Below are 20938 nucleotides of genomic sequence, written 5' to 3'. Positions count from 1 at the left end.
ATCGCTCCCAGAGTGCACAGCATCTGCGAAACTCATACTTTGGCTCAGATCATCCACTCATTGCCACCATGTGCTCCAGACTCACCTTGTTTTTCACGTTTTCAGAGGGGAGAGATGACTCATACACAGGTTCTCGTGTACCTGGTACTTTGTTTTTCAATTCAAATTCTGGAGTCATCTCTCTGTGCCACATCTGTAGCAGTTGGAATAAAAATGGTCCCCATAGCCTCGTCTGTTTGAATGCTTAATTAGGACTGTGGCCTTCTTGTAGGAGGTGTGCCACTGTGGATGGGCTTTGAAGTTTCAAAAACCCATGTTATTCCCACTTCACTGTCTTTGCCACGTGTGTGTGGATGTAAGATCCAGCACCATGCCTGCTACCGTATTCCTGCTATGATGGTCATGAACTCTAACCCTCTGGATCCATGAGCCCCCAAACTAAAGCTTTCTTTTAAGTCACCTTGGTCATGGTGTTTGGTCACAGGAATAGAAAAGTAACTAAGACAACATCTTACATCTCTTTCCCAGATCTTGTCCTTTCTACTTCTTGCTTATCGCACCCAAAAACCAGCCTCAAAGTACAACCAACCGGCTGCCAGAGAAACACAACAAGCCAGCAATGCGTAATGCCTAGAAGAGTTGATCCTCCATCTGGAATAACTAATCTGTCAACAGAAAGTCTGAGGAAAGGAACTGGCCTCTTAAAACACACAACCATGGAAGCTCCAGGCTAGCATGTTCCCGATTAACAACTACCATGAACACAGGTCCCCTGGGCCCTCCCTTGACACGGCCCAACAGACCTGTAAGATCCGGTGGCTACTTTGTCCCCATCGACCATCAGGAACTTTGATGAGAGCGTCCCCTTGATCTTCCCCATGGGCATGTAGAACCCAACTCCTGTCACAGAGCGGACACGGATGTTCTGTTGAGAAGAGGAGAAAGACGTATCGCCCTGTTTAGGGAGGCCTCAGGGCTCCGTACCAAGGCCTTGCTTTGGGAGGGGTCCATAGACCCTTACTACTGCCTGAGTCTTTCCAAAAGTCTCTGCTTGCTTTAGCTTTACATATTTTATTTTGAACAAGAGAGTTCTTGCTTGAAGTTTCCCACAGAGAGCTACAGCCTTGTGGTGAACCTAGCAGTGAAGTCAGTGATTCTACGGACGGACCGCCCCAGGGCTGGGCCCAGCTGCCTCCTTCAGCCTCAGCAGCTCTAGGGCAACATTTAGGATATATAATTAGGCAGTTACAAGGTCCTGAATCTTGGCTTCACATAGAAGGAAAAATATTGGGATCTTGAACTTCAGTCTGAGCCCCTGAGCTTGGGAGGAGGCAGGAGGAGGGCCCACAACCTGTCCCAGTGGTGAACTCACCCGAATGCGGAAGTCTGCGAGCTCTAGGCCCTGACACATCTCCAAAAAGAATTTCACTCCACCCTCATCCAGGATGATGTATACAGGGACCCGGCGCTTAGAGGCAGCATCCACAATGTCTTGGAATATATCCCCATCAGTGAAAAGGTCCATGACCACAGCAATGACCTGGGCAGAGAAGGTGGTGCTGAGACATGTTGTGACTGACACATGTTCTGAGACACGCCTGCCCAGTAGGTTCTGCTGCAGGAACTTCATTCCGGATGAACCCCAGCCTGCTCTGGAAATTTCCAGAACTCTTCAAAAGCCATATCAGAAGAGGACTGGGAGTCTGGAAAGAACTGCCCCCGCTACTCCAGGGAAAGAGCCGATGTGAGGAGATGCTATGGCAGAGGTGCAAGGGATCCATCGGCCTAGATCTGCATGGACAGCAGGCCTGGGCACTCTATCTCCCAGCAGCTGGGCGGAGTCTTGGATGTCTCCAACGCTGTCACTGGTAGACCCAGAGTTGGCCAGGTACCCCTGACCTCTGATGTTCAGCATGTCCCAGCCCCCTCAACCCATCATCAAACTAAGAACAGTGCTCAGGACCCTCACAAAAAACATCCTTGCTTTGTCTCTTGAAGCAGAGGTACGTTTTTGCCCCAGGGAAGACCTAACGAGCTGCTTCCATTTTTCTGCCCAAGCCATCCCCCATCCCAGCCCTAAGGGTTTTCCTGTGGGCTCCTAACACTGTAGACCCTAGACTCACCTCTTTCTATTTATATAACCTTGGGCAAGACACTAGACTCAGTAAGCCTTCTTCCTCATCTGCAAAGTGGAGATGCCTGGTACTTTATACGTTTGCCATGAGGAACAGAGACAAGGCGGGTGAGATGCTACACAGCCTAGTACAGAGTAAGTGCTCAGCCACAGTACTTTAAACACACAGACTCTTCAGCCGGGCCAACTCCATACCTGGCTCATCAGCACCACAGACTCCTTGGCAGAAAAGTGGAGCTAACCATGGCACCTACCTCAGTGTGTTGATGACTCAACACACATATTAACACTGGGAGCCATGCTGGGCTTCTCTCACCTACAACTCTGTCACTGCGTGTCAGCATCATCACACTGCAGCTCACCATGAGTCAGCCTTGAGGCCTCCCTGTTCCCCCACTTCACTCAATATCACTTACTGCCCTCCCTAGGTCTTTCATTTGCCAATCATTAACATCCACAGGGTGGTGACTGGGCCCCCACAGGCACGGTGAGGATCTAGAGACTGATAAGTTACAATTGCTACACGGATGATAAGACACTTATACACAGTAACTACAGCGAAAGGTGAAGGAGATAAAGGCCTTAAGACTTGCACAAGTGACAAGTGATGTGCAGGGAGAGAGGCAGGCACTGCTTCCAGCCAGGCAGGGGGGGAATAAAACAAGCACTGCAGCCATTAGGATGTCCTAGGGAGGGGACAGGTGAGGACTAAGTGGGGAACTTGGCTGGGCCCCCTGGCAAGGAGCACCCCAGCAGAGCAGAGAGAGAATGTGCCTTTCTTGCTTTGAGGAACCCACACCGTGAAAATTTTTGACAAAAGGCACAGCTCCAGCAAAGACACACGAAGCACCATGGTCCTTAACTTACATGAACTTGGCTGGGCCACAGAGAGCAGATATTTGGTGTAATACCATTCTGGATGTTTCTATGACGGTATATTTTGGGCTTCAAATAAGCAGACTCTCTTTTTTTTTTTTTTTTTTTTTTTCCGGAGCTGGGGACCGAGCCCAGGGCCTGTGCTTGCTAGGCAAGCGCTCTACCGCTGAGTTAAATCCCCAACCCCAGCAGACTCTCTTCTATTGGGTGGGGGGGGCATCTCCAATCAGTCCAAGGCCTTCCTAGACAAAGACTGACTTCTCATGAACAGGAAGAAATTCTGCAAGCCTCACGCCTCTGAACTTGGACTACGACTCCCCGCTAGCTTTCTCCCCCTTGCTTACCTGGAGGTTGTAGACTTTAGTTTAAAAAGTAATCTCTGTAGCCAGGTGTGGTGCATGTCTGTAACACTAGCACTTGGAAAGTGGAGGCAAGAATCAGGCGGCAACGTCGTCAGCATGGTCGGCACAGTCACAAACATACAAAGACAGACAGACAGACAAAGACAGACAGACAGAGACACAGACACAAAGACACACACACACACACACACAGAGAGAGAGAGAGAGAGAGAGAGAGAGAGAGAGAGAGAGAGAGAGAGAGAGAGAGAGCAGATTCTGCTTCTCTGGAAAACCCTGACTAATGCAGGCTGAGGATGGGGGTACTAAAATACTTCCAGAGCACTCATGGGGAACTTTTCTAATCTGATTCTTCACAACCACTGTGTTGGGAGGGACTGTGATTCCCACTTTGAAATCAAGGAAAGTAAATGCACAGGATCCAAGAACATGCCCAAGGTAATACATGGCAAAGCAAGAAGCAGGGCCGTCTGTCCTTAGACCACTTTTCACTGCTGCATGATATCTTAGAAACACCAAAAAAACCTATTCCTAGAGAGGACTAAAGTCAGACAAATATCAGAGAGAGACTAACAGACGGGAGAGATACAAACAAAAGGCAGAATGAAAAGAAGAATTAACCTCAGATATGGTGGAGATCTAAGGAGCAGTGCGGCATGAGCCAGGTGTGCTGGGAGAACTGTCTAGACTCAAGTGTGGGCTATGAGACAGTAGAACCACACCAGGCCAAGCACCCGGGCAACCTCTTGGATCTCAGCACAGGTCTATAAAGGAAGAGGGAAACAGACACTCTCTGCTCCCCTTGGGAATCAAAGAATTGGCAACAATTTCAATGTCTTTCTTTGGGAGAAGATAAGAAAGAGGTGTAGGGCAGGGCGTTCCCATCGCTGACTGAGGCAGTGAATGGGCTCCAAGTTCAGACCTTAACTCTTTCCTAAGACTTATTTTATTCATATCTGTGTGGATCTAAATGTGCACCACATCCATACAAGTGCAGGAGGAAGTCGGCCAGAGCCCAGGATCTTCTGGAACTGGAGTTACAGGCGCTTGTGAAGTCTGATGTGGGTGCTGGGAACAGAACCCAAGTCTTCTGCAAGAGCAGAAGCAAGGTGTCCTTACCCGCTGAGCCATCTCTCCAGATAGTTCTTCTCAAAAGAATGGTGGCTCATTTCTGTAATTCCAGCCTTAGGATGCACACAGGAGATTCAAGGTCATCCTTCGCTACAAAGCAAGTTGCAGGACAGCCTAGTCTACAAGAGGCACCGTCTCAATATACAGATTCAAAATGTTGTGGCAAAATCTATAGCCTAATATGAGTAGTCTTTTTTTTTTTCTTTTTCTTTTTTTTTTTTCCTTCGGAGCTGGGGACTGAACTCAGGGCCTTGCGCTTGCTAGGCAAGTGCTCTACCACTGAGCTAAATCCCCAACCCCAATATGAGTAGTCTTATGATACTGCATATTTTTCTAGGATATAAACATGTCCAAGGACTTATACTGAGCACAGGAGAGAGGGATGAGGAAGAAATGAGGGAGGGGAATGGGAGAGGGCCTTTGATGGACTGATAACAGTAGTCTACTATGTAGACTGTATGTATACATAGTAGAACTATGGAATATGTCAGTTCTTTTGCTTACAAGGCCAACCAGTCAAAACAGATGCCCAAGCCCCCAGTGGGACTGACACAGTCTGGTGTGGGTGTGTAAGGGAAGGGTACGGTGGCCTTTGCGGAGGAGGTGCATGGTCCCTCAGAGAGTGGACACAATCTTGGTGGCCTGAGTTTGAACCCAGAACCCACGTAAAGGTAGACAGAGAGAACGCCTCCTTCTCATGCCAGTGCTGACTGAGGCCACAGTCCACTGTTCTCTCTCATTTCTAAACTGTTTCCAGTGTCCACCAAAGAGTCATTTCGTGCCACCCAGGGCTGCTGGCCACCACCTGAGAATGTGAAAGACAGAAAGTCCCGAGGACTAGCTTGCAGGAGGCTGGGTCTTAGACACCCTGGTGAGAGTCAGCCATCTGCGTCACTACCAATTAAACAATGAAATATCTGGAGTAGGGAAAAAATCAATTGTGCACTGACTCTGGCAATCTAGTTGTGGAGGGGTGATAATCACCCTGTGCTCTGGTCTCAGAGGGCCCCTGCTTGACATTTATCCTCAGCATCAAACCCCGGAAAACCAACTCCCGACCCCTCCCCTGCAGCACTGAATGTGCCCAGATTCTCTATGCCAAGTCTAATGTCAAGGCTTCCGGTGAAGACAGAGGTTGAGGTTGACAAAAATCAACAAATAAATAAACGTAATTTAAAAATAAAGTAAAATAAAATATTTACAACAGACCCAGAATCAGGGAAACAGATTTGGTCAGGAGAGAAAATCACAGCCCCTTCTGGCTGGCGCTGCATTCAGCAGCCTTCACCTGGTTACCTACCGAAGCACGACGCAGCAGAGAGAGAGGTTAATTCGAGCTGGCAGTTGTTTAGAAGCTGTCGCAGGCATGCTGGCAAAGAGGCTCTGATGCTGCAGGACTCCTCATGGGGTGTTTCCATAGCTCATCATCTCCTCCTTTGATAGCCTGCCCAGGCAGCGGGGCGGGGCGGGGGAGAGGGAGGAGGAGTGGGAGGGAGGGTGTTAGGGAGCCCTGGGATGCCCTTCTCTCTGCCATTCAACTTTAACGACTCCTCTAGCTTTCCAGCTTCTTTCCTTAATTGCCATCAGAGAAGAGATGAGGAGGGTTCTGCCTTGCCCTGCGGCCCCTGTATGTTTAGATGACCCAGGCTACAGAAGGCTCTGACAGATGTTCACACACACAGAGCTGCTGGCTGCTGGGACATAGCCCCTAGCCTGCTCCACGGGCACTTCCAAATTCAACATACTTCCAGTCACAGACGAAGCCAGGTCTGGCTTTTCCTCCCCATGGATCAAATCCTATCAGTCCTCAGCCTCATGGTGCTCCATGAACCCTCTTCTGGGTCACTAACCTCTTGGTGTTTTCGTGAATACTTTTACCCTAGCACAGGACCCTCTGTCTCTTGTTTAACTTCTGGAATAGCTTTGTGGCCGGTCCCTTCTGTCCCCTCTGCCCTCTGATTCCCCCATGGTCTAAAACAAGGCTGATTAACCAGTTGGTCCCATTACCTTCAAAGGGTTCAAACTTTTAAGAGTCCTGGCATCAGCAGAGCCCATTAGTGGAGCTCACCTCTGCCATCTGTTCCGGGTCATTCAGAAGGGCCTACGGTAACCGTAACCTGGGACCTCTCTGTTGCACGAGACAGCTGGGGCACTGCATTGTGGCACTTTAGGGGATTAACAGCATCTTCGGTGTTTACTTGCTGGTCCCAGCAGCATTACCCCAGGGATGAAAACCAAGTATTTCCAGCGATAGACAAGTAAGTAAATGTCCCCCAGAGTGTGTGATGTCACACAGCTCAGCTTCTTCTGTTTCTGAACCTTTCATAACCAATGAAGCATCTATGCAGCTTCCAAACCTCCAAGAATTTCCTGAGTCCCTCCTCTCGGAAATGTTAACCATACTCTGCTGCCTGCCCATCTGTATTCTAAGCAAACAACAAAAGGCTCCGGGCACTCCAGTGTAATATCTGTCTGTCATCTCTCTGTCCCCTCTCAGACTGGGCTTCTGACAGCAAGCGCCAGCAGATTCCTTTCAGAATTTCTACCTTTGCAAAGAGCTCGGACAGGCTATTCTCCATATCTAAATGGCGATGTCTCTATCGGTGTGCGTGGCTTCAGCTTTGCAGTGCTCTTCATTTCATCAACAACAAGGCGCGAGGGAAAGACACGGAGTAAGATTTTGGTGAGGTGGTTTGGCTGCAGTTCTTCCTCAGGGGCAGAGAGGACGATGCTTAGGCTCAGCAGCCGCTCACAAGCCTGCTGGCTCTGCTTTCACCCTGCTCACCAAAGACCCTGAAGGAGGACCCAGCCCTAACTCAGAACAATACCTATCCAAGGGGCAGAGCTCCTACATCATGGAAACCAGGCCAGGAGGCAGGGCCTTCCCCAGCACACACAGCAAGTGCCTTTGTGCAACTCCAAAAGGCAGCCTTTTCTCTAAGACAGCACGCGAGGTCAGGAGTGTGAGCATTTGCATGCTCGCCCCCATGAAGCTGCTTGACCCTGTCCACATGCAGGGTGCCACTGTATTTGACCCCTACGTTCAGAAATATTTCAAACTCAAGACTCTCTGAGAGTCACGGAGAGAATCAGATGGCAATTAGCCCAGTTGCAATGTTCAAGTCATCCAGAGGGACTAAAAACTGGGACTAAAAAGCTCAGGGTTCTGACCCCAGGCTCGGGGTTTTTCTGTATTAGGAGTTGTTACCCACAGGGCATATGGACATAACGAGCTACAGAACCTAGTCACCTGAGGGAACACAGATCCAGGATGCCAATGGAGACTGTGGGTAGAGACAGATAACACAATTCTCCCCCAAGCTTCCCCAGCTCACATGATATGGAATAAAGGCTCTGCTCCGTGGGCAGGCATAGATGCAGGTACCTGTAAGATCACAATCATTGCCGTTTCCCCACAGAGGGAAACCAACCAGCTGCTGACTCAGATGTATGCTGGTGAAAGCCACTTCTCTTGGTGGAGGACGAGAAAAGAGCTGGGGGTGCTTTAGCCCTGTCTGAACCTGGGGCTCACCTTTCAGCCCACATGCCTGCCTTGCAGGACTGTTGTGAGTTTGGATAAGATCCTGACTGAACTTCCAAGATGACCTGTGCAGTTAGGCGGCATCATTAAGTTCACTTCACTATCAGGCTAACTCCCCACACCTTTAGCCTTCTGGTTAAGACAGGCAGAACCTGGGCAAACAGGTCCAGCTGCTGCCTCCCAGAATAGCCACCAGTCTGGTTATTCTACATGGGTGGGAGGTTGGTTTGTTAGGGTTCAGAGAGCAGCCGTTCCCCTCCCTTCCCACTGCTGAGGGCCATGCTGGCTTCGTCTGACCAAATAGCCTGTACTCAAACACCTTTGACTGTGGAATCCTGTTCTGTGCTATCTCTCAAGAAGTCAAAGTTTACAGGGCAGCATTCAGAGTTACCAGCTTTTAGCAAGTAAAGAATCACTGGGAGCCATGCCCAGGATGGGAGGGGATGGGAGAGGGTGCTGTTCAGAATGTGGATTCCATGACCCAAAGATTATGATACCTGGGTCCCAAGAAAAATACATCAGATCAGCACCCTTCCCCTCCCACACGTGGTTTGAGTGCAAAGTGGGTGGATTGCCCAGAGTGAAGGCTGGTGTTTGGAAGAGAATATATAACCCCAAGGCAGGAAGCCTTTCTGCTGTGTGGCTTTGGGCCATTTACTCATTGTTAAAGGAGAAGGACACATCTTCACAGGGCTCTTCTGGTGTGTGTGTGTGTGCATGCCCAGAGCCTGTAGAGCTCACTGCACAGTTAAGAAGCTTCCAGAGTGCGGAAATGGTTCTCCTCAAGTGGAAAGCACTCTGGTCACCAACACTGCAGAAGGCTCCACCTGAGTGAGGAGCAGCTTTGACCATTTACGTAACCTAGGGCAGCCACGTATAGAGGTGGTAGAGACAACCACGCTAGCCCCAGGAGGAAGGGATTCAGGCTGCAGGACCTCACACAAGAGCACTCCCCAACCTAAACCACAACCTCTTTTGTTTCCTTCCACCCTGGCCTAAATCTCCATAGTCCAGAACTACAGTAGGGAAGACAGGCTTCGGAAGTGGGAGCTGCATATCGGCTGTGAGATAGAGACACATTGCTTAATTTCTCTGACACCCATCTGGAAAATGTGGCTATTTCATGGTCCTTAGAAAAGAAATGCAATACTGTCTGGACAGAATTGCGTATGGTATCTGCCCTAGAGGGCCTCCCTCTGCCCTTCCTCCTTGATGGGGTCTGACACACCAAGTTCTCAGCATTGACTAACTGGATACTAGCTTACCCTGTCCTGGTCATTCTCCCTCCCTGCACGTGGTTCTTATAAAACAACCGAATTGTGCCCTATCTTGACCCAACTACTCCAGGGCCCCCAACTGCCTACAGAAGCAAGCCATAGTCCCTCAGACTGGCTGAAGGTATTCCACACTTCCTGTAGCCACAGCAAGCTTGTTCTCCACCCCCCGCCCCCTCCCCACCACCACAATAAGTTCACAGAGATGATTCTGCTCTCCACTCACTGGAGCAGGCTAGGGACATTATACCTCAAGTCAGCCTATCAACACTCTGTCCATGTGGTGACAATCCTGCTCCATCCAAGTCCCTGTTTGGCCCTTACAGAGGCTGTTCCAGGACCATTCTCTGTCCCTCGTCCCCAGTGCAGTATGCAGCTTCCCTTGGGTGCATGTCTGCCCGGCCTATGCCTGTCAGCATGCTGGTGTTTCCATGTGCACAAAGCAAACGTGCTAAGCGGGGGATCTCCACACAGGGGATTCCCTCTGGAGCGGAGGATGTGGTTTGGGCCGAATTCTACCCACCAAGAAGGCAGAACCAAAGCCAGGCTTTCAACAAGGCCCTGTTCCCTGTGTGGCTGCCAGGCTGCCGCCACCCCACCAGTGGGACTCCGGAGCTTTGTCGGCCTCAGCTTCCAGCTGTCTGGAGCCATGTTACAATGTTTTGGGCTCACTAATTAGGCATCATTAAACAGGAGGCCCCCTGGTTGCACTGGCAGACACAGGAAGCCAACTGTGCCCAGGCAGGCCACTTCCTCTCCAGACTCTTCAGCCTCAAGTGCAGAGCCCTGTCTGTGCTCCTGCAGGGTGGAGCTCACTGCTGGAACTCACTTCCTACTCATCTAACCCTATGGCATCTATACTGACACAAGGGGACACGCAAGCTGGCTTTCTAGGGAATGTATATACCCACATGAGCGAGACCAACTCATTCACCCACCATGGAGCACACGTGACCTGCTGGGACGTTGAGTGCAGCAATTCTGCCTAGGATCTTAGGCCAGCTTTCCTCTGCCCCAAGGCATGCTTCTGGGATGACTTCCCCTGCACTAAGTTGGTGTTAATTAGTGAAAATGATCTAATGCAAGCTCATTTTAACATTAGCTTAAAGCCAAACATAATTAGGAAGATAAATCAGCTACTAAAAAAAAAATCCAATGAAGATACACAAACGAGTTTTCGGATCATCCACTAGTCTAGGTTATGTCCTTGTACCGGAGGCCCTGTGCAAGGCACGGAGAGCTAGGCACAGGGAGCTAGGCAGGGAGAGCTAGGCGCAGGGAGCTAGGCAGGGAGAGCTAGGCACAGGGAGCTAGGCAGGGAGAGCTAGGCACAGGAGCCAGGCAGGAGAGCAGGCATAGGGAGCCAGGCAGGGAGAGCTAGGGCAGGGGAGCTAGGCAGGGAGAGCTAGGCACAGGGAGCCAGGGGCAGGAGAGCTAGGCACAGGGAGCTAGGCAGGAGAGCTAGGCACAGGGAACAGGGCAGGGAGAGCTAGGCACAGGGAGCTAGGCAGGGAGAGCTGGCTAGGCAGGGAGAGCTGGCACATCTCAAGAAATGCCTGATAAGGTGCTTCCTGATGGACCTGCCAGAGTGGGCCAACAGGTGAAGGTTGGCCTGGAAGGTTCTGAGAAGCAGCAGGAGTGATCTGAGGCCACTGTCAGGTGATATGGCCTTGGGAGGGCTTCCCCAGAGAGATGGGGTGTGTAAAGGGAGATGTCTGACTGGAGTAAGGGGGTAGACTCGGGGAGGGGCTGGCAGGTGAAGGCAGTCAGGCCATAAACTTGGAGGGGAGCTGTCAACTCACAGTGCTCAAGGCCTTCAGCCTTACACACAGCCCACCCACCGCCTGCCCTGTCCTGCACAAACAGCTGACTTAGGCTTCAGTGAGCCTCGGCTCACTGGGAACTCAGTAGACACAGGCAAGCCTAGTCTCAGGCTCATGTCAGTTACCATCTGGCTCCACTACTGACCAGCAGTGTGACCTCATCCTCTCTGACCCTCCGTTCCCTCAGCTATGAAATAGTCAATTGCTGGACTGTTACTGCACAGTCTAAAGGGCTGTTGGGCTGGAGATGTAGTTTAGTGAGTGAAGCTTGTTCCCAGCACACACAGCCCCGGGCTGGATCTTCAGCATTGCAAAAACCAAATATCTAGCTTAAGTACCCAATAAATAATAGCTATCAATACCATCCCCACATGCCATTCCTCACTGTATCTTCTTTCGGCCTCACCCATTAGAGACCTAGGCAAGACTCACATTTAATTCACCTGTCAATTTCTGGTAACTGGCACATAATAAGACACACTGAGTGGCAGTGCCAATGGGGGATTCTCTGGACAGTGAAAACCCCTTGGGAGGAGAAGCTAAAGTCTTCCCCACTCTGCCCTCCAGGAGCCACAGAAAGGAGGAGTCCTGGTCTCACCTTCTAACCCACCACACAACTGAGAGAGAGAGAGAGAGAGAGAGAGAGAGAGAGAGAGAGAGAGAGAGAGAGAGAGAGAGAGACTGACTTATCCAGAGCCTCCCACGTGCCCAGCACAACGATGGCCAGCCAGCAAACAGTATCCAGGGTGAGAGTACAGATCATCAGGAAGCTGGGCCAAAGACACTGATCATTAGAAAGCCATCGGCCCTCTTCCAGAGCTAAGATTCTGGGATCATTAGCAAGTGAGGACTCCATGGAGTTCAGAGAAGGAAAGGGAAATCTGGAGAAAGCCAGAGCTCCAAGTAAGGCTGACTGCTCAGTGTACCTGAGGAGTTGGGGTAGGGGGTACCTAGGGTATGCTAGTCAGTGCCAGGAGCCAGGGCAGGCAGTCAGCCCTGCAAGACCTCTGTTCTTTCCCTGCTTTCTCCCAGCTCAGATTGGCGGCTAGCCCCAGAACAGGCTCGGCTTTGTACACTCCATGAGGAGGAAGGGCTGGCCAGCAGCCAGCCAAACGGGGGCAGCATCCCGAGGGCTGAGAATGTGGAGGGGGAGGGGCGTTAGTATGGGAATTCCTAAAAGGGTCCTTGCCTTTTAGAGAAACCACAAGACCAGGGGCTACGTCCCCAAAGAGGACGATATGGACTCTACTCACACGCCCTATGCTATGCCTGTGTTACCTGCCCCGACACTGCCTTCTCTCCCTGACTCAGCCCAGATCAGGGCAGCTAACAGTCACGGACTTGTCTGTCTCCAAAGCCAGTTTACAAGCCTCCAGGATCGGACTGGCAAAGTATACTGATGACAAATACATTTTGAATGTTTCTGGAAGTTCCAGAGGGAAGAGAAAGTACAAAGTACAGTTCCCAAGAATAACGTGCACTTGCCCAAGGACAGACACGTCTGGGTGAGGATTTGGTCTTGGAACCTCAAATGTCCCATGAGCCTCAGGGTTAAGGGAAACAGGCTCTCTCCTTTCTCAGCAGTTTTAACCTTGCCTCACAGAAATCCCTTTGTCTGCCTGTATCACTCACTCTTCTCAAGACACAGTCCTTGTGGTGATTCTTAGTACAACCTTGAAAACATCACAGCAAAAATTACCCCCATGTTATAGATGCAGAGATAGAGGCCCAGCTAAGTTAAGTAATTTGCCCTGGGTCAAGCAAGTAAAAGAGGCAGCTAGAGTGAGCAAGGATGAGGGTTCTCCCCATCCTGGCTTCCAGCATCAGATGCCTTTCTCTGGTGATGGCTTGGATTCTCTGAGATCTCTGCCCAACAGACCCTGCTTTACAACCAGGAATCCCAGAGATCATGAATGTGTACTAAAGCCCCACTTCCTATGCTCTACTCTGGGACTAGTGGAAGGGCACACACTTTTGTCAGAATTTTAGGAATCCACAGTGTAAGATTTCTAAGAGGCTAACCCACCCTCCCCAAAGAGAGAAAGGGACCAAGCTACAGTCAGCTTAGCAGCCTAGTTCACTTCCAGCTGGTGGCTCCTCTCCCCGGAAGCTGGAGGTCCCTATAGTCAAAGGATCTGGGGACTGCTGCTAGACTCTGGCTGAGCCCATGAAGGTAGTCAGGCCTTTCCAGTGTACCTCAAGTAAACTTTCTCTTCCCCGTTTAGGAGGCGGGGTGGGGCGGGGTGGATGTTTCCATGCTTTTGTGTTACTCCCTACTCATAGGAGAGTCCAAAGGGATTCCAGCCTAAGGGTTTGGGTGCCACAGGCTGACGGCCATCTTCCTCTACCTTCATCAAAGCATGGCCAACAGGTACACTAAGAGGGGGATTGCCTAGCAGGTGCTGAGTTTCTATACAGAAACAGAGAATGCCTCTCCCCAGAGCCTCAGGCCGAGGCTCACAACTCCCAGTGCAGCTCCCCTTTCCTGCTCACACAAAGAAGCAGCCATTTATCAGGACAATTAACATGTCTGCTGCTGGTAAGCTTAGCTTCCACAGACGACCCCTCCTTTCCTAAAGTCTCTAAAAACCTAGACACTGTCCCATCTATTTTATTGGTCAGCAGACTCAAGTGGGAAGAGATTCATCCAAAGAAGACCAGCTCCTAAGAGGATGACTGGATCAAGACAGAAGATAAGTCCCTTCAACTCCAAAGCCTGCCTTTGGTCACTGTCCTGAGGGTTGGGCTCCATTATTCAGAGATCTCAGCTCCCCAAAGCAGTGACTGAGCGCAGAGACAGACTTAAAACTCCATAGACAAAGTGCCTAGAGATGTCAGGGGAAGCCCAGACAAGCCAGGGCAAGAACCAGAGCAGAGGCTGTGGAGCTAGAACTGTATCAGGGCTGCTACCCATAAGCTCGCCTGGGACAAGGACCCCAGAACTGCTCACGTGTGTTTGAGACAATGGTCATGCAGACTAGTCACTTGTGGGAGGGCAGAAGAGTTGAGAGGGGAGAATACATGTGAATTGCAGACCCCTGGGCTGCTCGGAGAGGCTGCCTTTGGCTCTGTGCATTTAAATTAGCTTCTCTGAGCAGCTCAGGCTTGGGCACGGTGACACACGCCTATACTGAGGAGGCCGATGTGGAAGGATCATTGCAGGTTTGAGGCTAGCTTGTACTATGTAGTAATACAACTTGAGCTACAGAGAGCGTCCCGGTTGTTTTGAAAAGTGTGGGAGAGGGGCAGTTCAGCTAATCCATTGCCCTGCTGAGGTAGAAAGGGAGAAGGATGAGACAAAGGGAGCTAGAAAAAGACCAGTGATGAGTACGGTGAAAGTGAGCGAGCGTATGTATTATCCAACTCTACAATCGTAAACACTATGAAAGTTTCCCTTTCCTTTTTCAGTTTTCACACCTATCTGGTGTGCATGTATATTAGCACACATGTGTGTGGGTGCACATGTATGTGCATGTTGGGAATCATGCTTGACAGCTCTTCCAACTTGATTCTTTGAGACAAGGTCTCTCAATTGCACTCAGGGCGTGTCCAATGCTAATCTTGCTAACCAGTTTGCTCTGGGATTACCTGTCTCCTTCTTTGATTGAAACTTACACTACAGTCACCCACGTTTACTGGGTTCTGGTGATCTGAACTCTGGTCCTTATGCTTGCCTGGTAAGTACTTTAACCACAGGCAGGGAGATGACTGCCACCTCCCCTCCCCAGGGAGTGACAACATCTACTTCTATGTATGTCAATCACTGGCACAGAACCTGGTGCAGAGAAGGCACTCAACTTGGTACCATTTGCTGAATGTGGCTGGAGACTGATGGCCACGGAAGATAACCGTTCCCTTGAAAAACCAGGTCTCTCGGTGACATGGCCAAGACTTTGCCAAACTCCTTGGGCACTGCATTCCAGGTGTTCACCCTTGCCTCCCAACGCCTGTCTGGCCAAAGTCGCTTCATCTACCACATCTTGTGCTTTGGAGCCTCTCTTCAGGTCTTCTCAGCCTTAGTCTACTTCATTCTTTTGTACCTCAGGGTTCCTCTGTGACAAGAGAATAATGTCTGCCTTACAGTAGAACCAAGGAAATCAAGCTGTTCATGGAGTAGTGAGAAGCTGGTGTATTTGGAATGTGGGACCTGGGAATATGGGGGTCAGGAGTCAGATGGATCCCACTGGTCCTAAGGACAGGCAGGGGCTTGGTGCCACCTCACCCTTCCTGCTAGATCAGGCGTTCAGACAACTTCAAAGAGCCTTTGCTAACTTGGCTTGGGGGTGGGACTAACGTCTCCCCTGCCACACCTTCTCTCAAGCATTTGTCATACTGAATTGTAAGGATGGATTAGCAGACTATTGCTACTTTAGAGCAGGGGCATGTCTCATCCACCTCTTTTCCACTAATGCACATTTAGCACACAGGAGACCTTCATGATCAGAGGAGTGCAAGGCCCTCCACATGGCCAGCCCGGACTGAGGTTGTCTGTTCCTCTTACTCTGACTTCCCAGTTCTCCAAGGGGTCTTGCTGTAGGAAGCTCCCTGAATGTCCAAGCTGCCCAAGCAATAGCAGCTTGCCCTGGTCTTCCTTGTTAGCACGGCACAGGCCAGGGTTCCTAAAAGGCTTAGAGTTTAAGTAGACAAAGGACATCTTAATGATGCTAGAATAAGCAGATCTTTCAAGGTGGAAAAACAGCAGAAACCACCCCACAAGCAAACACAGCTGGATCTGTGAAGGCTGGGTACCAGCACAGCTGGGAAATGCTTTTCTGTCATTTGCAGAGGCCCAGAGAGTGGCTAGTTAAAGCTTAACCCGTTCGGAGGCTTTTTCCCATGTACAGGGACCTCGCCATACTGACCTGTGCCTTCACTGGTTTTACACCTGGGCCTTCCTCCTCAAACCAAAACTGTGTTTTGTTGTTGATTTTTTCTTTTCTTTTCTTTTCTTTCTTTCTTTTCTTTTCTTTTCTTTTTTTTTTTGGAGACAGGGTTTTTCTGTGTAGCCCTGGCTGTCCTGGAACTCTCTCTGTAGACCAGGCTGGCCTCGAACTCAGAGATCTGCCTGTCTCTGCCTCAAGAGTGCTGGAAACAAAGGCAAAATTGTGTTTTCAAAGTGCCGCTCTTAGGGTCCATTTCCCATTTCCCTTTCTCTTTCCTGGTCAACTCCCTCTTTATCTGTCTTTTGGGAACAAAAATAGTAGCACCTTGTAAGATTATTCTGAGGATTAAATGAAATAAAACCCAGAACCCCTAGCACCCGGGTAGACTGCCTTCCCTCCAAGGCTAAGAGATCTCAGCACACAAACTGTCTCTCAGTCTAACCCAGGCTCCAGGCTGCCAGACACTCCCGGGAAACCAGGGAAACTCCCTCCCTCAGGGTGAACAGGGAGGAGAATCTGATTTGATTGCCAAGGAAATATGCTTGCCGGGTCGGTGGATGAGCCAGGGGCAGGGCCAGGCAGTGGTCAGGATGTGCCATGTTTGCAATGCACGGTAGAGATCTGGGTCTTTCTAGAACCACGCAAGTGGCCTCTAAGCAAACTTCCTTCCTGCTCGGTGCCTCAGTTTCCTCACCTGTACACACCCCTACCGCACCTCACAGAGTACTCAGCTCCCTCCAATCAAACTGCTTTGCATTTTGAAGCCAGAGCGACTTCTCACTTCCTTGCTCAGTAGTCTCTAAGGCGGAGACCGCCCACCCAGTCTTTTTCTCAGTCTTCCCTCCAAACCCGCAACCCACCTGCTGCAGGGGGCCAGCCTCCCAGGTACAGCCTCAAAACTCCCTTTTTCCTTCTAGCAGAAGCCTCAGCGTTTACGCAAACTCTTGAAGGGCAAAGTCCACACGGCTTGGATCTTTATAGCTGGTGCCCTGGCACACAGGAGACTCTCTGGAAATATGTTATCAGGTCAATCTGCACATACAGAACTGGCTCACAATTGCAAAATATTCTGTTAAATATTTATTTAAAGCGTTAAGAAAACCCCACCGTACAGGTCATGGAAGGCACAGTGGAGCAGGGCCTAGTCTCTGCCTTCTAACCTGGGTACAGGGTGGATACTGCAGCTTGTTGACTGCACTAGATCCATTCAAACTCTGTGCAGAATCTCACCACAGCAGAACAAAGGAGAGCAGGTTAGGTAGGGTAGGGCTGTGGCTCAGAGCAAGGGCTTCCATGTTTGGATTCCAGCTCAACTGTTTACTAAGTTAGGCAAGGAACTTAACTGTTCTAGGAACTTAACTGTCCTGCACCTTGGTTTTTGTTGTTTGTTTGTTTGTCTGTTTTTCCTCCAAGGATAAGGAAAACATGTCTTACCCAGGGACTGTGAAAAACAAGGGGCCAGAGCATGAGACAGGGCTTAGGCGGTGATGGTTTGCTCTGGGCCTCAGTTTCCTTTCTATAAAAGATGGTGCCATATACAAGGCTCAGCTCCCAACAGCCAAACTGCTTTGCATTTTAAAGGAAAAAAAAAAACCCTCTCATTTCCTGCTCAGTACTCCACTGAGAGACTGCCCGTCAGGTTTCCTTTTAATCTGCCATTCCAATCCTACAACTCACCTCCCACTGAGAGAAAGGAGAGATGGATTCCTGCAAGTTATCCTCTGACTTACCTACACCACACACACACACACACACACACACACACACACATACACACCATATCACACATCACAATAAATATCAATTTTTTTTTTTTTTCTTTTTTTTTTTTTTTTTTTTCGGAGCTGGGACCGAACCCAGGGCCTTGCGCTTGCTAGGCAAGTGCTTAAATATCAATTTCTTAAAACAAATGACCAAAACCACATTGGGTGACGGGTGACATGTCACAAGCACTAAATAAATTAAGGTTTAGTGAACATTACATCATCAGTCCTGACCCTTGACTCCACCTACAGTCCGCTGCTACCCACTTCCTTTTCCACTAGTGTGTGTGTGTGTGTGTGTGTGTGTGTGTGTGTGTGTGTGTGTGTGTGTTCAACCTTGCCTTTTTCTTCAGCAGAGTGCAGGACACAAAGAAAGCTTAGTCAGACAAGGAACAATTATCTGGTGGGAAGGTAGAAGAAAGGACAGTGAAAAAGCTAACTTCTCTGGCAGCCCTTCTGGCCCACGCCTAGGCCACACCTCCCAGGAAGAAGAGGCTCTCACTGTCCTAGCATCTTTTTGTTTGGCCTCCAGGATAAAGACAGCTGTAATTACACTCACGAAGTTAAGTAAGAACAGTAGACCCAAGCCTCTAGTTGCATATTCTGATCCGGGCAGCAAAGGCTGTTGATGTTGCTTAATAAATCCCAGTGGCAGGTGGAGTAAATGCCTGGGGCTACCAGGCTTGCCCCCAACCCTGGCTACCTGCATTCAACCCCTAGAACCCACATACATGGTAGCAGGAGAGAAGAGACTCCCCAAAGATGTCCTTTGACATCCATTTGTCCCAGGACACCTCCAAACACAATAAATACATGGGATAAAAGTCTATCTGTCCCCTCTCAGTGCTTAGAAGGCGAAATGATAGCTGTCCCATTAAATCTGAATTTAGGTAAATGGAAAGTCACTTCTAGTATCAATGTGCCCTGTGTAGTGTTTGGGATAAACTGATACTAAAGGCCTATTTGAAGTTCAGATTTGATGCAATAGCCCACATTTTACCTGGAAACTACCCAAATACTCAAGGGCACAGAGGAAAAGATTAGTCTTTCACCTACCCCACAGCCAGCTGTCCAACTGGTATGCTAACCAGGCTCCTTGGAAACATCTTCTTTCGACACCCAGGCAGAGCAGATGGGCTAAGTAGGAGCCTCCTCCTGAGTGGCTGAGTCCAGTGCCTTGTGGGAGCGCCCAACACTAGGCCAAGTCACAGCTAGAGCTCAAAATACCTTTCCTCATTCATTTAAGTCTGCTCTAGCCAGCCCAGGAGAGGATGACAATGGGAAAGCCAGGTTGTTTTGGGGAGAGAGGCTCCCAAGAAAAGCTCATCTGGCACGGGGGGGGGGGGAAGGTCATTACCAACCACCTACTTCACGGGGTTGTGAAGATCTAATAGGAAAATGGCCAAGAATACACCTTGTAAATAAATCCCTGGTCATAGGTCATGATCAAGCCCTATTGAGTGGCTAACTTAGCACAGGGCCTCACAACTGTCACACTGCCAAAGGGAAGACGGATGTGACAGAGGTGTACCAACACAAGGCTAGCGCATCTGGACACTGTAGTAAGAAAGACCAGTGCTTTGCCACAAACGTTCACATCCATCTCTCAAAAGGCTCACTAGAGCTCCACAAAGTGAGGGCAAGCTGGGGTCCCAAAGGATGGTGAGAGTGGCCTGCAAGTGAGACCAGGTAGGGGAGTGGGGGGCGGGGAGGGGGCCCCACTGGTGCAGGATTGGGGCCGAGGCCTACCTTCTGGGCCTGCTGGATCATCTGCCTGACCACCTGCTTCAGGTGTGGCGCCTTCTCTTCTTTGGGCGGGTGGGTGAAGAGCGTGACTCGGCTCACGCCGCGGTAGAAGCTGGAGTCCGTCCACCCCAGGTCCAGTGGGGGCACTTCAGTGTCCGAGCGGTCTGGCCAGTAGGCCAGGGACTCACCGGGCTCAGCCTGGGAATGGGACTTGGCCTTGGCCTTGGCCTTGGCACGGCTGTTGGAGACCGCTTCCTCGTAGGGGCTCCAGGCGGCGCAGAGCGCCTGGCGCTCCTGGCTGGAGAGGAAGTCCCGCAGCCGCTCCTTCTTGACCCGTTCGCGGTAGGCCTGCTCGCTTCCACCCAGCAGTGCCTCCAGCGCGGCCCGCCGCCTCTCGCAGTAGTAGAAGGCGGCATGTGCCTCGGTCACCTTCTCGTTCACGTGCGCCTCGTCCAGGCAGCTCAACTGGGACTCGGCCATGGCGTCCCAGCCCTGTCCCGGGCCCCGGGCTCGGATCCTGCTGTCCCCACCGCTGCACCTGGAGCGCTCGAGGGGCGGGGCGCCTCACCTGGCCGCGAGGTCCGCCCCGGCCCGCCCAGAGATCGCCAGTCCGCCAATCGGCGCGGGCCTCGATGCGGGCGCGGCCGTCGGGCGGAGAGGGATCGCCGCCTCTGCAAGGCTCGCGGGGACCTCACGGGCAGCCCAGCCGACGCCGTTCGTCTCTGGCCTACCTAGCCGGGCTGGGGTGCGGATCCCCGGCGTGGAAGTGAACTTGGAGCCGGGCTATAGTCAGAGCCACGTGCGGCCTTTGAGCCACGCCCGCCTCCCAGCTGCGACCTATCGGTGCGGGGAAAGGTCAGCGACTTGACCTTTAATGCATCCAGCACCCTCCGGATTCAGCCCCGCGGGTCCAGCCTCATCTTCCCGCGGGCAAGGCCCAGAGCACGTGTTCTAGTCCAGACGCCTGTGGGGTTTAGTAGCATCCTTATCCCCTCCGGCCATCAGGGTGCAAGTGTGTATGCTGTTGGGCCAGATCGTGTGCCGACTGTGTAGGGGGCAGTTGGTGTGGGAAAGCAAAGATGCTAATGAAATCCCTAGTTCTCCCGCCCACGCGTCCCAGTTCTGAGATCAGAGGCCTCCAGGGGCTGTCAATTCAACATCGTCACTACAAAAATTTTTTCCTCCTAAAAGAATCACCCAAATAGAAAAGATGTAAGCAGGCGGCAGTGAATTTGCCCCTCATTTTAATTTGAAGTGGTGTGTGCGTGTGTTTGGGCCTGATAGGCTGCCAGAGGCCTGATTACTATATTAGCGATTCAAAATACATGTTTGAGCCCAAGGAAGGAAGCTGAGCACAGACACGCGCGTGCACACCACCACCAGAGGATCTGCTGTTTCCCATTGGATT

At 50.8% G+C, this 20938-nt stretch overlaps 1 protein-coding gene across 1 annotated transcript in view; it reads right to left on the bottom strand.

The window, feature by feature from the left end:
- The window catches only part of Fam83f (family with sequence similarity 83 member F), a 28319-nt gene extending 8218 nt beyond the window's left edge, over positions 1-20101 (bottom strand). The window contains exons 1-3 of the mRNA XM_032918131.1: positions 19534-20101; positions 1373-1540; positions 804-925 (exon numbers count right to left, since the gene is read on the bottom strand). Coding sequence (XP_032774022.1) covers positions 804-925; positions 1373-1540; positions 19534-20010 — 767 coding nt within the window. The 5' untranslated portion in view covers positions 20011-20101. The remainder of the gene's footprint in view (positions 1-803; positions 926-1372; positions 1541-19533) is intronic.
- Positions 20102-20938: the final 837 nt, after the last annotated feature.

The sequence above is a fragment of the Rattus rattus genome, chromosome 1, assembly GCF_011064425.1.
Source record: "Rattus rattus isolate New Zealand chromosome 1, Rrattus_CSIRO_v1, whole genome shotgun sequence".
In the NCBI taxonomy this organism is placed as follows: domain Eukaryota; kingdom Metazoa; phylum Chordata; class Mammalia; order Rodentia; family Muridae; genus Rattus; species Rattus rattus.
The sequence above is the reverse complement of the archived record's forward strand: the minus strand, read 5'-3'. Positions and strand labels throughout refer to the sequence as shown.